The following is a 15,838-nucleotide window of genomic DNA, read 5'->3' on the forward strand; positions in this document are numbered from 1 at the left end:
GGACAGGGAGCGGGGGGCGGGGGTTGGATGGGTCAGGGGTTCTGGGGGGGCTGTCAGGGGGCAGGGGTGTGGAGAGGGGTCGAGGCAGGCAGGGAGCAGAGGGGGTTGGATGGGTCGGGAGTTCTGGGGGTCCTGTCAGGGGGCGGGGAGCAGTTGGATAGGGCATGGGAGTCCCAGGGGTCTGTCTGGGGGCAGGGGTGTGACTATGGGGTGGGGATGTGGATAACGGTCGGGGCAGTCAGGGGACAGCTAGGGTCCTATGGGGGCAGTTAGGGTGGGGGGTTCTCAGGAGGAGGCAGTCAGGGGACAAGGAGCGGGGGGGGTTGGGGGTACTGAGGGAAGTAGTCAGGGGGTGGGAAGTGGGTTGGAGTGGATGGGGGCAGGGCGGGTCTAGAGCGGGACTTACCCCCTCCCCCCGTGTCCTCTTTTTTGATTGTGGAAATGTGGTAACCCTAAGTTAGAGGTCTGTGCAGCCTGGCTTATTGGAACCATCCTGGGCTCCCAGTGTGGTGGCCAAGCCTGGATGTGTCGGTGAAGGTGTCAGAGAGCAGACAGAGAGAGGCACAGAAGAACAGGGGTCTCATCTTTCAACTCTGCAGCTTGGACACACCCTCGTGCCTGGGCTCCCAGCCTCTCCTGCCTGGGGTCCCCTGCACCTTGGTCTTGCTAGTTCACACCCAGCTAGGGCACCCCAGCTCTCGTCCAGCTGGCACTCATTCCGCATGCTTAGCCACGTCCAGACCCTGGCACCTAGCTCTGGTACAACTGGCTCCTCGCACCCAGAGCCTGGGCATCCCTGGAACCCAGGTCATGGGGGCTGGGGTGGGAGGAGACTGGGGGGTCGGAGGGAGGTCTCGGCAGGGTGGGGGAGGTTCCATGGGGGGGATTCCACGGGGAGTACCTGGTTCTTGTCCAGCTCGCAGTTCTTGTATTCGCTCTCGCCCTGCTCCTGGAAGGTGACGATGACAAAGCCGACGAAGAGGTTCATCATGAAGAAGGCGATGAGGATGATGTAGATGATGAAGAAGATGGCGATCTCCACCCGGTAGTTGTAGATGGGGCCCATGTCCTCGGTGTGGGTGTCAATGGCCTTGTACAGCAGCCTGGGGGGTAGCGAGTAGAGAGCATGCAGTTTACCAGGCTGCATGGGGGGGCGGCTCAGTCCAGCTGAGCTAAGGCAGAGAGGTCAGGACATCCCAGACAGCTGCTTCCCCTTTGACTGCACTGGCACCTCTCTGCCCCTGATCGGGGGTGGGGGGGTCTGACCCCTCTCCCCATCTTCGGGAGAAGTCCCCTCACATGGCATTCCCCAGCCAGGCAGCAGCGCCAGTGGGGTGCTGGGATCTCCCCCCGTGCAGCCTGACCCAGTGCCCGGCCCCCATGCTGCGTGCTCCCCTCGACGGACTCACTGGGGCCAGCCCTCGAAGGTGGAGACAGTGAAGAGCGGCATCATGGCTGAAGGACGTTGTCGAAGTGGAAGTCGTTGTGCACCCACTCGCGCGGGTACAGCTCTTGCTGCTTGGGGCCGCTGTCCATGTACAGAAGTTGCCTCTGGAATGGGAGGCAGCAGCGCATTTACAGACGAGGGGTGAGCGAGTGGGGGACTGGGCTCAGAAACTCTCCGGTCCCCTTGCCCATGACACACACGTGCCCGCCTGCTGAAGACTCCATGCTGCTCAGAGCACGTTACTGTCTCACCAAATCAACCTGGGGAACTCACAGCAGCAGGAAGCCAGAGGCCAGTGCTGGTCACGACAAGCACCATGGCCGAGTATGCTAGTTCTGACAATAACAGGAATCGGCAGTCATGCAATCAGGGTGTGCTGAGGAATGATCACATGTGGATGCCAGGGCTACAACCCGTCTACAACCTGCCCAGCAGCCTCACCAAGATCCACCCTTGGTGCCTCTCCCCAGAGTACCTGGGATCAGGTGGCAGCCTGGATCTACAGGCTGGAGCAGCTTGGCAAATCCCACCACATGCCTGGCAAATCCTGCCGTCCGGGATGAGCTCTGCCCTTCCACAGCCAGGGAGACTCATGCCCCAGGGGAGCCCCCTATACACCCAGACACGTACTTCACCCACTAGCGTGTCTGAAAGGGGACCTGCAAAGGTGACATAACACCTGGGGATATGGGCGGCACGTGACTCCTCCATTTGGGGAGGCTGCGTGTGCCCAGATTATGGCCCCGCCCCTGCTCCAGCTCCTGCCCCACTCATCCCCGCCTGCGCCTCTTCAGCCCCTCCCCTGGGGTTCCCCTGCCTGCCCGCCGGCTTCCGGCCGCTCACCCCTCGTGCATGCGTGTGTCTCTTCACCCCCTCCTGCAAGGCTCCCCTGCAAGCAGACTGGGGACAGGAAGAGGACGAGTGGGAGCGGGAACTCAAGTGGAGTGCGGGCAGGACCACAGCCAGGGTGCCCACCCTTTTGGCAGCGGTGCGCTCCAAAGGCGGCAGGCCGTCTGTTTGGGGAGGCTTAGCCCCCTCTGGCTCTTATACCCACCACCCATGCCTGGGGGCTGCCATCTTCTACTCCTGCTTTTGATGATGAGTGAAGAAGGCCTGAAAGAGCTTTCCCAGGTCGTTCCATAAAACACAAGACAGTCCCAGGCTTAGGGTTGCCAACTTTCTACTCACACAAAACTGAACAGCCCTGCCTGCCTCCCAGGCCCCGCTCCCTGCTCACTCCCTCTGTCACTCGCTCTCCCCACTCTCACTCACTCCCTCATTTCCACCAGGCTGGGGCAGGGGGTTGGGATGCGTGAGGGGGTGAGGGCTCCGGCTGGGAATGCGGGTTCTGGGGTGGGGCCAAAAATGAGGGGTTTGAGGTGTAGGAGGGGCTCCGGGCTGGGGGATGGAGACGAGGGGTATGAAGTATGGGAGGGGGTTCCGGGCTGAGGCAGGGGGCTGGGGGGTGGGAAGGGGTACGGGCTCTGGGCTGGGGGTGTGTGTTCTGGAAGGGGGCCAGAAATGAGGGAGCTCTGGGCTGGGGCAGGGGGTTTGGGGGTGGAGGTGCAGTCTCTGGAGTGGGGCTGAGGATGAGGGGCTTGGGGTGCAGGAGGGTGCTCCGAGCCAAAAGCGTGAGGGGGAATCAGGGCTGGGGCAGGGGGTTGGGGCGTGGGAGGGGGTCAGGGGTGCAGGTTCTGGGCAGCGGTTACCTCAAGCAGCTCCCGGAAGCAGTGGCTTGTCCTTCCTCTGGCTCCTACGTGGAGGTGCGGCCAGGTGGCTCTGCGTGCTGCCCTGTCCGCAGGCACACCCCCCCCGCAGCTCCCATTGGCTGTAGTTTCTGGCCAATGGGAGCTGCAGAGCTGGCACTTGGGGCGGGAACAGCGTACGGAGCCCCCTGGCTGCCCCTACACATAGGAGCCAAAGGGGGGACATGCTCCTGCTTCCAGCAGCCGCGGCTGACTTATCCCTGCTGTGCTGCTGACCGGACTTTTAATGGCCTGGTCAATGGTGCTGACCGGAGCCACCAGGGTCCCTTTTCGACCAGGTGTTCCGGTCAAAACCCGGACACCTGGCAACCCTGCTAGTGCCTTAACCATTGGCCTGTCCTTCCTCTGGCTTACGAGCCCAACTCCTCCTTGGTCCTGGCCATTCAACACTCCCCTCGGCTCTCTGCCCCCTAGAGCAAACTGCCCTGTGCTGCAGGCTTTGCTCTGCATAGAGACCCACGCCTGGGCTCCTCTGCTCAGCAGGGTCCCGGGAACAGGCTGTGAGCACAAGAGACAACAAACCAGGGCTGGTTCCTCGCCTTCCCCACCAGTCCCCCCTCAGGCAATGACACCCCCAGTCCCTGCGCTCTGGCTGCGAGGTACATGCAGTGATGACAGGGGGCTCCTACCTGCATTCCTCTTCTGTCATCTTGGCCGGATCCGTACAGCTCCTAAACTTCCCCTAGGTTTAAGCAGAGAGCAGAAGAATCAGGGATTGTACTGTGAACCGCAGGGAGCCTGACTGATAGACCTGGGGAGCAAGGACAAGGGCAGCTGCTGGCAACTGCAGTACATCCTGACATGACCCCACGGCTTGGCCCCGACCCAGGGAGCAGCGGGGGAAACCGAGTCACAGGTGGGGAAGGGACTGGCCCAAGGCTACCTGGCTGGTCAGCACCAAAGCTGGCAAGAGACCCCCAAATTGGCTGACTCCCACTGGGCCATGGGGCTGCCTTGCTTGGGCACAGATTATGCATACACTGCCCTGTTCTGCCTGCAGCGTGCTGGTACCCCCAAGGGGATGGCCGGGGATGGTCCTCGGCCTCCCTCTGAATTTCTGACATGGGAGAATCCCCTCTCTTAAAAGAAACGAAGAGGAGCCACTTCCTGGCGCTTCCCTGAGCTCAGCTCCACCCCAGCTCTCCCCAGGACAGGGAGGGTTGGGGGAGACCAGCGCTGGGTTCTGGCCGGGAGGGGCTCTCACCTTGAAGAGCTGCACCCCGATGCAGGCCAACATGAACTGCAGCAGGGTGGTGACAATCACAATGTTGCCGATGGTCTTGATGGCCACGAACATGCACTGGACTACGTGCTAGAGAGAGGAGAGAGGCCAATGCATAGATGGGCCAGGCCTGCAGCACCACGACCTGCTGTGGGTATCGGCCGTGCCCCTGTGTAGGGGAAGGGGCCATCCCAGACACAGACGGGGGACACAGCACCACACCGGTGTGCAGGGGACACGGCCGTCCCAGACACGGATGGGGGACCCGGCACCACACTGGTGTGCAAGGGAAGCGGCTGTTCCAGATGCAGCCAGGGGACCTAATACAAAACCAATGGGTTACCTCCCAGCTGCCCACAGACACCTAACAAAACACCTGGGTAAGAGTGAAATCAGGTGGCCTGAGCCCTGGGACGTGCAGTCCTGGCATCCTGCTCAGATGGCCCATGATCTGGCAGGTCCTGGCTTACTGTGACAGATCTGAGGGGGGCCGTGTCCACCCCCTATGGAGGGCCCTTGTCCCCACCTTGCTCTCACCTTCAGCCCCTTCGCTCTGTTAATGGCCCGCAGCGGCCGCAGGACTCTCGGCACCCTCAGGATTTTCACCACGGAGATGGCGCTGGACCTGAGGAGGGCGGGGGGAGACAGGGTGACTCAGCCAGCTTGGGGTCTGGCCAGACAAATCAGCTCCTCACACGCCGTCAGGAGCCAAACCGGCCTGCAGCGATGCATCGGGGGAGAGCCAACACCTGTGCCCCTCCAACATGGGCAGGGGAGCTGTACCTGCCAGGGACAGGAGGGGGCAGACTGGGGGGACAGGCAGGCGAGGAGGGGGCATGCTGGAGGGGGCAGGCTGGGGAACATGCTTGGAGGGCAGGCCGGGGGGTGCAGAGCAGCAGGGGCAGGAGGGGGCAGGAGGGGGGGAATGCTTGAGGGCAGGCCGGGAGGTACAGAGCGGGAAGGGGCGTGCTGGGGGGGCCGGCTGGCGGTGTGCTGCAGGGGGCAGGCTGGGGGGTGCAGAGCGGGAGGGGGCGCGCTGGGGGGCAGGCTGGGGGTGTGCTGCAGGGGGCAGGCTGGGGGGTGCAGAGCGGGAGGGGGCGCGCTGGGGGGCAGGCTGGCGGTGTGCTGCAGGGGGCAGGCCGGGGGGTGCGGAGCGGGAGGGGGCGTGCTGGGGGGCAGGCTGGCGGTGTGCTGCAAGGGGCAGGCTGGGGGGTGCGGAGCGGGAGGGGGCGTGCTGGGGGGCAGGCTGGCGGTGTGCTGCAGGGGGCAGGCTGGGAGGTGCGGAGCGGGAGGGGGTGCGCTGGGAGGCAGGCTGGCGGTGTGCTGCAGGGGGCAGGCTGGGGGGGTGCAGAGCGGGAGGGGGTGCGCTGGGAGGCAGGCTGGCGGTGTGCTGCAGGGGGCAGGCTGAGGGGTGCAGAGCGGGAGGGGGCGCGCTGGGGGGCAGGCTGGTGGTGTGCTGCAGGGGGCAGGCTGGGGGGTGCGGAGCGGGAGGGGGCGCGCTGGGGGGCAGGCTGGCGGTGTGCTGCAGGGGGCAGGCCGGGGGGTGCGGAGCGGGAGGGGGCGCGCTGGGGGGCAGGCTGGCGGTGTGCTGCAGGGGGCAGGCTGGGGGGTGCAGAGCGGGAGGGGGCGCGCTGGGGGGCAGGCTGGCGGTGTGCTGCAGGGGGCAGGCCAGGGGGTGCGGAGCGGCAGGGCCAGAAGGACAGGCCGGGAGCATGCTCTGGCGGGGCCAGGCTGTCATGTGTTCTAGGAGGGGATTGCAATCCAGTTTGACAGAGCTCCCCAAGGGCAGCACTTCTAGGCGCTTCCCACCGTGGGGGAAGGGGCCGGCGGCTGCACAGTACATCAGTAGCAGAGTTGGGCCTAGCCCCCAGGATCGCTGACATCCCTATCCTGAGCCCTAGCCCCTAGGCCACATTCCCACCCACCATGAGGAACAGAACCCAGGAGTCCTGAAGGAACTTGGGGGAGGAGGAAGGCAATTCGAGATTGAAGTGAGTGCCTGCCCACAAAATCCTTGCGTATCCAATTCATGTCATAGCCTCTCCTCCCCATTCTCAGGGGTTGTTTATTTCCTTACTCCCAACAGTGTGGCTGGATGACTTTGTGGCACTGAATAGTGTATGAATGCTAATGCAAGGGGAATCAACCAACTCACATGCTTCTGGGCACAGGCTGATTGTCACAGGGATCAGGAGGGAATTACTCCCCACCCTCCATCTACAGCCCTGCATCTGCCCAGGTGCATCCCTACAATCTGCAGCATCAGTTACTGGTCATTGCTGGAGGTGAGATACTAGGCTAGACAGACCAATGGCCTAACCCATCCTATGTCTCTATTGCCAACGTAGATGACAGCACAGCAGATGGCCCTATCCCCTGCTGAACAGGCAGACCTGTTGCTACAACAGGTGCTTACTCAATTCCCATGGAGATGAGGGAGACAGCAACCACCAGCAGATCCAGGAGGTTGAAGTAGTTCCGGCAGAAGGACCCCTTGTGAAGGAATGCACTGTATGCGGTCATCTGAAGGGAAGCAGAGGGGAGTTAATGGGAACGGGGCAGATCACCTCTGATCCTCTCTCTTTTTAGTGACTGCTGCTCATGAAAGAAGCCAGATTGGAGCACTGGACACTTAAGTCCTCTCTAGAGCCACAGAATAGGCACAGTAAAGGAAGCTTATCATGTACCACTGAGCCAGCGAGCCTCAGCCCCACCCCACAGGAGTCTCTCCAGGGAGTTCATTCTCCACAGCCCATTCTTGGCCCAGCTGCCAATTGTGATGGTGCTTTTCTCACGCAGACACCTGTGGCCTAGGAACTGGGCTGACAGCCACTAAACAAATGCTTCCCTGGGCGCCCAACCGGCCACAGTAGAGCACGGCCCGCAGGGCCTTCTCTGACTGGTCCATCTAGGGTGGGACTCAGGAGCAGAGCTGGTCAAAACTCGGCATTTCTGTTTCGGGGGAAATTTCGACACATCATCATTTGGTTTTGGTCCTGATTGGAACAAAAAAAATATTTTCAAAATATCCCATGAAATGGAAGTTTTGAAAAATGTTGGTTCTGGAACACTTTGAAATTTTGTTTTATTTTATTTTATTTTATTTCTTTTTTTTGTTTGTTTAATATTTTTATTTTTCTATTATTTAATGACATGTCTGTGGCATACACTACTACTACTGGTGTCGTAAAATGACAATCATTTAATGATTCTATTGATTTTATTTTAAATATTTAATAACGGGTGCTTCAGTCTAGCAGAGAAAGGCATAATATAGTCCCATGGCTGGAAGCTGAAACTAGACAAATTCAGACTGGAAAGAAGGTGTAAATTGTTTACAGTGAGGGTAATTAATCATAGGAGCAATTTACCCAGAGACGTGGTGGAGACTCCAGCACTGACAATTTTTAAATCAAGAGGGGATGTTTTTCTAAAGGCATTCTCTACGTTCTATGGTCTGTGTCACATAGTAGGTCAAACCAGGTGATCGTAATGGTGCCTTCTAGCCTTGGAATGGATTAATCTGTGCATTTTAAAAACAGTTAAGGGCAGCTGCTACTTAGCACTGATTGAAACATCTTCTCTTCTAGGTCAAAACGTCTGCTGTTTGCATTGTAACTCCAGTGTCAAACTATTTCATTACAACACAAACAGGAGACATTTTGATCTAAAAGAAAAGCGAAGCTGTTTCAATCCATGCTAAGTGGCAGCTGCCCTTAAAGAGTTTTAAAATAAACTATATTAAAATAATATTTCTGCTAGGGCTGTCAAGCGATTAAAAAAATTAATATTGATTAATCTTGCTGTTAAACAATAATAGAATACCATTTCTTTAAATATTTTTGGATGTTTTCTACATTTTCAAATATATTGATTTCAATTACAACACAGAATACAAAGTGCACACTGCTCACTTTATATTTATTTTTGATTACAAATACTTGCACTGTAAAAAACAAATGAAATAGTATTTTTCAATTCACCCAATACAAGTACTGTAGTGCAATCTCTTTATCATGAAAGTTGAACTTAAAAATGTAGAATTATGTACAAAAAATAACTGCATTCAAAAATAAAACAATGTAAAACTTTAGAGCCTACAAGTCCACTCAGTCCTATTTCTTGTTCAGCCAATCACTCAGACAAACAAGTTTGTTTACATTTGCAGGAGCTAATGCTGCCCGCTTCTTATTTACAATCTCACCTGAAAGTGAGAACAGGTGTTCTCATGGCACTGTTGTAGCCGGCATCACTAGTTATTTACATGCCAGATGCGCTAAAGATTCATATGTCCCTTCATGCTTCATCCACCATTCCAGAGGACATGCGTCCATGCTGATGACGGGTTCTGACTGATAACAATCCAAAGCAGAGTGGACCGACGCATGTTCATTTTCATAATCTGAGTCAGATGCCACTAGCAGAAGGTTGATTTTCTTTTTTGGTGGTTTGGGTTCTGTAGTTTTTGCATCAGAATATTGCACTTTTAAGATTTCCGAAAGCATATTCCACACCTTGTCCCTCTCAGATTTTGGAAGGCACTTCAGATTCTTAAACCTTGGGTTGAGTGCTGTAGCTATCTTTAGAAATCTCACATGGTACCTTCTTTGCGTTTTGTCAAATCTGCAGCAAAAGTGTTCTTAAAATGAACAACATGTGCTGGGTCATCATCTGAGACTGCTATAACATGATATATGGCAGAATGCGGGTAAAACAGAGCCAGAGACATACAGTTCTCCCTCAAGGAGTTCAGTCACAAATTTTATTAATGCATTATTTTTTTAACAAGCGTCATCAGCATGGAAGCCTGTCCTCTGGAACGGTGGCAGAAGCATGAAGGGGCATACGAATATTTAGCATAGCTGGCATGTAAATACTTTGTAATGCCAGCTACAAAAGTGCCATGTGAACGCCTGTTCTCACTTTCTGGTGACATTGTAAGTAAGAAGCAGGCAGCAGTATCTCCCGTCAATGTAAACAAACTTTAGAGACTGGGAATGGTTGGGTCATTACACTAACTGAATTTTTTTTCCCCATGTTAAGTTCTCCTCACACCTTCTATGGGTCATCTCGATTATCACTTCAAAGGGGTTTTTTCTTCTGCTGCTGATAGCTAGGGTGACCAGATCACCCAAGTCAAATATCAGGACAGGGGGGGGGGGGGGGGGGGTAGGGGGGGAGGGTGACGCGGGGGTAGGGGGGGAGGGTGACGCGGGGGTAGGGGGGAGTAGTGGGGGGGCGTGGCAAAAAAAAAACAAAAAAAACCACCCTTCCTCCACAAGCGCTGGAGGGAGGCCCGGGAGACTCAGAGGAAGCGCGGGGCCGGGGTGAGTAAGAGTCCAGCCTGGCCCCGAGCAGGCAGGACTCAGTTGGGTGGTAGGGAGAGGAGGGGGGCGGCCCGCGGGGCCAGGCGGCGGCTGTTCTTCCCCCCGGGCAGCGGGACTCGGGAGCAGCCGCTGCTGCAGCTCCCACTGCCGAGGGGGGAGGAAGCGGCCGATGGCCAAGCTCGGCGGCTGCGGCTCTGGCGCCCGGGCCCGAACCCCCCGAGGTGCGGCCTGCTGCGGGGACCCAGCAGCGCACACGCTGCGCCCAGCCCCTGGCCAGTCGCGTCTGGGCTGCTGCCCAGCTGGTGCTATCCCGCGGCGGCCCCGGAGTGGGGGCAGCACACCCCAGCCCCCCCGTCCCGCTTGGGTCCCGCAGGGGAACGAACGGGGCTGGGCTGCCGATACCTCCGCCCCGGGGCCGCCGCAGGATTGCATCACCTGGGCAGCAGCCCAGACGCGACTGGCCAGGGGCTGGGCGCAGCGTGCGCGCTGCTGGGTCCCCGCAGCAGGCCCGGGCCTGGGGAGTTCGCGGGCGCCAGAGCCGCAGCTGCCGAGCGCCATGGCTGCTTCCTCCCCCCGCGGCAGTGGGAGCTGCAGCAGCGGCTGCTCCCGAGTCCCGCTGCCCGGGGGGGAGAACAGCCTCCTCTCCCTACCACCCAACTGCGTCCTGCCTGCTCGGGGCCAGGCCGGACTCTTACTCACCCCGGCCCCGCGCTTCCTCTGAGTCTCCCGGGCCTCTCTCCAGCGCTTGCGGAGGGAGGAGGAATGGTGAGCCTGGGGAAGAGGCGGGGATTTGGGGAGGGAGCCAATTGGGGGAGGAGGGAGTGGAGTCGGGGCGCGGGGGGGGCGAGCACTTCCGGGCTCCAGGCTCCGGCACATTTCCTTGTTTGTCCAGTGTCCCGACCGACGTGCGGTCAGGACGCGGGACAAACAAGGAAATATCGGGACAGTCCCTATAAAATCGGGACATCTGGTCACCCTACTGATCGCTCATCTCAATAGATTGGTCTCTTACAGTTGGTATGCGTTCTTCCACCTTTTCATGTTCTCTGTATGTATAAATATCTTCTGTCTGTGTGTTCCATTCTATGCATCCGAAGAAGCTTATGCTGAAATAAATTTGTTAGTCTCTAAGGTGCCACAAGTACTCCTGTTCTTTTTGCAGATACAGACTAACACGGCTGCTACTTTGAAACCTTTTTTGTCTGAGTGATTGGCTGAACAAGAAGTAGGATTGAGTGGACTTGTAGGCTCTAAAGCAGGGGTTCTCAAACTGGGGTTTGGGACCTCTCAGGGGGTCACAAGGTTATTACATGGGGGGTTGAAAGCTGTCAACCTCTCCCAAACCCCGCTTTGCCTCCAGCATTTAGAATGGTGTTAAATATATAAAAAAGTGTTCTTAATTTATAATGGGGGTCGCACTCAGGAGCTTCCTATGCGAAAGGGGTCACCAGTAAAAAAGGTTTGAGAGCCACTGCTCTAAAGCAAGGGTGGCCAACCTGAGCCTGAGAAGGAGCCAGAATTTACCAATGTACATTGCCAAAGAGCCACAGTAATATGTCAGCAGCCCCCCATCAGCTCCCCGCCATCCCCTGCCCACCAGCAGCCCCACCGATCAGCACCTCCCCCTCCCTCCCCACACCTCCCAATCAGCTGTTTTGTGGTGTGCAGGAGGCTGGATGGCGGGGGGGAGGGGAGGAGGAACGAGGACACGGCAGGCTCAGGGAAGGGGTGGAGTGGGGGCAGGGCCTGTGGCAGAGCCAGGGGTTGAGCAGTGAGCACCCCCCGGCACATTGGAAAGTTGGCGCCTGTAGCTCCAGCCCCAGAGTCGGTGCCTATACAAGGAGCCGCATGTTAACTTCTGAAGAGCTGCATGTGGCTCCGGAGCCACAGGCTGGCCACCCCTGCTCTAAAGTTTTGCATTGTTTTGTTTTTGAATGCAATTATGGAACCAAAAAAATCTACATTTGTAAGTTGCATTTTCACAATAAAGAGATTGCACTCCAGTACTTGTATGAGGTGAACTGAAAAATACTATTTCTTTTATTTATCATTTTTACAGTGCAAATATCTGTAATCAAAAATAATATAAAGTGAGCACTGTACACTTTGTATTCTGTGTTGTCATTGAAATCAATATATTTGAAAATGTAGAAAAACATCCACAAATATTTAACAAATTCCAAGTGGCATTCTATCGATTAACAGTGCGATTAAAACTGCGACTAATCGTGATTTTTTATTTAATCGCATGAGTTAACTGCGATTAATTGACAGCCCTAATTTCTATTATATTATGACATGTCACAGTAATAGGGCATATTATGGGTGTACATTAATGGCAGTTGGTAGTTCGTATTGATGGAAACCTAGTGCAGTGTTACTCCTGCCATGGTATGAAATAATGTAAACATGAAAAAAGAAAGGACATCAAATTCTAAACAACATTTTGAACATTTCCAAACGTGGTTTTTTTTTTGGCATGAATTTTTGTCAGAATCAACACAATTTCATGACAAATTTCAGTTTTGGAGAAACTAACGAAAAACGTTTGAGGCAAATGTTCTGACTCGCTGTACGGAGGAGGCCGCCCTAGTGGTGACAGTAAGTGGCACAGGCTGGCCAGCGAACCCCCAGTGCTGTCTGTGTGCAGCAGCAGCCTCAATCAAAGATTCCCCATTCACTGCAGCCACTGCTGACGCCTGCCTCTGCTCTGCCCCGATCAGCGGCTCCCCTCACCGTTGGCATCACCCCATTATGCACTGGCTCCAGAAAGATGGGGTGTGACTCACCTTCAGGACTATTTCAACTGTGAACACGGAGGTGAAGCCGATGTCAAAATATCCCAGAACCTGAAGATAAAAATCAGGGAGAGGTTTTGGTAACTCGGGAGACCAGATGTTATTTGAACGGCCTACAACCAGGAGCTTTGGCAGACAGACGGCACACTGCCCCGCTGAATGGAAACTGCACACCTGGTGCTAATAATAAATACCACAATAATACATACATGCTTTGCACTGTGACTGCTTCTTTCGCGCCAGCATCTTTACGACACTAATGAATTAAGCCTCCCAGTCCCCACAGCAGTCAGAAAAGGATTATCCTTAGCAGAGCACAGCAGTCCAAGGGTTAGAGCCCAGGAGCCAGGATTCCTAGCTACTGTTCCCATCTTTGGGAGGGGAGAGTGTTCATAGAATCATAGAAGATTAGGGTTGGAAGGGACCTCAGGAGGTCATCAAATCCAACCCCCTGCTCAGAGCAGGAACAACCCCAACTAAATCATCCCAGACAGGGCTTTGTCAAGCCGGAACTTAAAAACCACTAAGGATGGAGATTCCACCACCTCCCTAGGTAACCCATTCCAGTGCTTCACCACCCTCCTAGTGAAATCGTTTTTCCTAATATCCAACCTAGACCTCCCTCACTGCAACTTGAGACCATTACTCCTTGTTCTGTCATCTGCCATCACTGAGAACAGCCAAGCTTCATCCTCTTTGGAACCCCTGTTTAGGTAGTTGAAGGCTGCTATCAAATCCCCTCTCACTCTTCTCTTCTGCAGACTAAATAATCCCAGTTCCCTCAGCCTCTCCTTGTAAGTCATGTGCCCCAACCCCCTGATCATTTTCATTGCCCTCCGCTGGACTCTCTCCAATTTGTCCACATCCCTTTTGTAGTGGGAGGCCCCAAACTGGACACAGGACTCCAGATGTGGCCTCGCCAGTCAGTGTTCTAGTGGTTAATGCTGGCGATTTAGGGTCAGGACTCCTGGGTTCAATTCCTGGTTCTGGGAAAGGACCATGGCCTAAGGTGTCAGGATCCCTGGGTTCTTTTCCCAGCTCTGTAAGCATCTAGCTGGGTAACCTTGGGCAAGTAATTTCCCCTCTCTGGGCCTCAGTTTCCCTGTGTGTAAAACGAGGTTAGTGTCAGTGCTTTGGGGTCCTCAGATGAAAGGCTCTGTACATTCACAGTATTACAATCCAAGACAATTTAAAGGTGGGGAATCTGAGGCACAGAGTGATGTTAAGTGACTTGCCAGTGATCACACAGGCAGTTAGTGGCAGTGCTAGGGGCAGAAGCCAGGAGTCCTGATTCCAGTTTTTTAGAGCAGTCCCATTTTACCTCAGCTGTGTGCCCCACGCTGCTGAGCTTTCCACGGAAACCTAAGCCAGCAGTCCAGTGATTGAGGGGCCCACCAATGGCTCAGGCCCCTGCAATGGCAGGGATTTGTTTTATTGAGACATACCCAGCGGGTCCTTGCAAGTGATCTGTCCCCCAGAGGAAGGCAAAACCAGCCAGCCCCAAGATGCCAGCCGGTGTGACCTGGGGGGAAACTCCTTCCTGACCCCAAATATGGTGATCGGTTGGACCCTGAGCACGTGAGCAAGAACCAGCCAGACGAGCGCCTGACAGCACGAATGCTTGGTGCCACCTCTGCACCCTGCCCAATGGCCCACCTCCAGCCGTGGAGTTCTGATGAATAACTCCATCCACACTTGTGGGTTCTCCGAGTGCTTCACAGGGCAATGGACTTCTCTGTGGGTATCTCTACCGCTCCCTGCACCACAGGGGCCGAGCAGATCCCAGCGGGGAACGAATGTAACCTCACAGGGCAGCTTTATTATCCCTCTGCTACTGACTGGGATGGTGAGGCACAGAGAGGAAGTGACTTGCCCAGGGCCACAAAGTAAAGTTAGTGCCAGCCAGGAATGAGAACCCAGAATCCCCTGCTGCAGCTCTGGAACAGGTTTTCCTTCCAGAGCCAGGAAAAGAACCAAGGACTCCTGATTCCTCATCCCCTGCACTAAACTCTCCTTGCGCACAAGGCGATAGCCTGGCAAGCAGCTCCCCTGAAGCTGCACATTTCTGGTGGCTCAAACTGCTTTCCCCAACAGCCCATCCTGGGAACCTTGTTCCTGAAGGACACAGGCCGGATGGGATCCTCGGCCGCCAGGGAGACGCTGCTGAGCGGGATAAAGAGCAGGATGAAGTTGGTGAACCAGGTGGCGTTGACGATTCGGTGGCACAGCACTCGGATCCTGGGGAAGGGAGAGAGGGGAGGCAGGCAGTCAAAGCATTGTCAGCTCCAAGGGGCTGAGTGACAGCCCAGGTTAGAGCTTGGGGAGTGGTGCAGCTGGGGAGATCCCTGCGTGAGTCTCGGGGGTGGCACCCCTCATTCTGTGTGCCCGGCATGCTTCGACCCTGGGACAGCGTGTGGGCACAGCTGGCTCCAGAAGCTGTAACAGACCATTACAGTTAAAGGTGTTACTTTGTAGCTCAGTCGGGAGGTTCCAGGTTCTATCCTCGCTGATCACTGCTGGGTTTCTGACAGATGGGAGGAGAAGCAGCACCTACTTGTTGGTTGGGCTGAAGATGAAGAAGGCACTGGCTTCGGGCATGGGTACTGCTTTCTCCTTGAGCTGCAGCTCTGCCAGGGGGAGTGGCTGAGGGCTCAGGGGGATTTCGGGCTCATCTTCCTCATCGTCACCTGTGGAGCAGCCAGAGGGAGGGAAACAGAGTCAGTCACTTTGAGCTCGCATGTTGGGGTCATTCACTTAGCAGCAGCCAAAAAAAAAAAAAAAACCTTAGCAGAAGCTAAAACTTAGAGGTAGAGAAGGATCACTTGGCCCCTCTCCATCCTGGGCAGCCAATCAGGGATTGTTTCCTTAACCATCCGGAGTTGGGGATGATGAGACCCCGTGGTCCAGCTGCAGGATGAGTCAGCAAAACAGCTCTGACCCGCCATGCAGGGATCAGGAACCTGACATCTGGCCATGTTTCCTTTTATGCTGGGCAGAGAGATTGTGGCCACCACAGTTAGACGAAGGGCTGTGGCTCCCCTCGCACCCCACAGCCCCTGGGGGTACTCACACTCCCGCTGTGGAGCAAGATGCTGCTTGCCATTAGAGACCCATAGGACAAAACCCTGGGGTATCCCCCGACGTCCTGACTTCAAATCCTCCAGGCCAAACCCAGCTCCCATTGTTCTCAGTGTGTGTGTGGGGGGGTCCCCCATCTTATGTCGCCTAGTGCGCCCCCTAGTGGCCAGCAGGACTCACCCGTCAGTGAGGCAAGTAAC

At 55.9% G+C, this 15,838-nt stretch overlaps 2 protein-coding genes across 2 annotated transcripts in view; both read right to left on the reverse strand.

Moving 5' to 3' along the window:
* The window catches only part of LOC128836194 (kinesin-like protein KIF21B), a 42,558-nt gene extending 32,981 nt beyond the window's left edge, over positions 1-9,577 (reverse strand). Inside the window, 6 exon segments of the mRNA XM_054026222.1 lie at positions 902-1,103; positions 3,843-3,895; positions 4,418-4,525; positions 4,973-5,060; positions 6,852-6,958; positions 9,491-9,577. Coding sequence (XP_053882197.1) covers positions 902-1,103; positions 3,843-3,895; positions 4,418-4,525; positions 4,973-5,060; positions 6,852-6,958 — 558 coding nt within the window. The 5' untranslated portion in view covers positions 9,491-9,577.
* A 2,673-nt stretch (positions 9,578-12,250) lies between these two features.
* LOC128835695 (voltage-dependent L-type calcium channel subunit alpha-1S-like) lies at positions 12,251-15,505 on the reverse strand. The gene is made up of 4 exons (XM_054025281.1): positions 15,499-15,505; positions 15,115-15,247; positions 14,669-14,798; positions 12,251-12,611 (listed from the first exon to the last, which is right to left on the reverse strand). Exons 1-4 carry the CDS (start codon positions 15,503-15,505, stop codon positions 12,507-12,509), a joined length of 375 nt encoding a protein of 124 aa, XP_053881256.1. The 3' UTR covers positions 12,251-12,506.
* Positions 15,506-15,838: the final 333 nt, after the last annotated feature.

This window comes from Malaclemys terrapin, chromosome 4 (genome assembly GCF_027887155.1).
Source record: "Malaclemys terrapin pileata isolate rMalTer1 chromosome 4, rMalTer1.hap1, whole genome shotgun sequence".
Classification (NCBI taxonomy): Eukaryota; Metazoa; Chordata; order Testudines; family Emydidae; genus Malaclemys; species Malaclemys terrapin.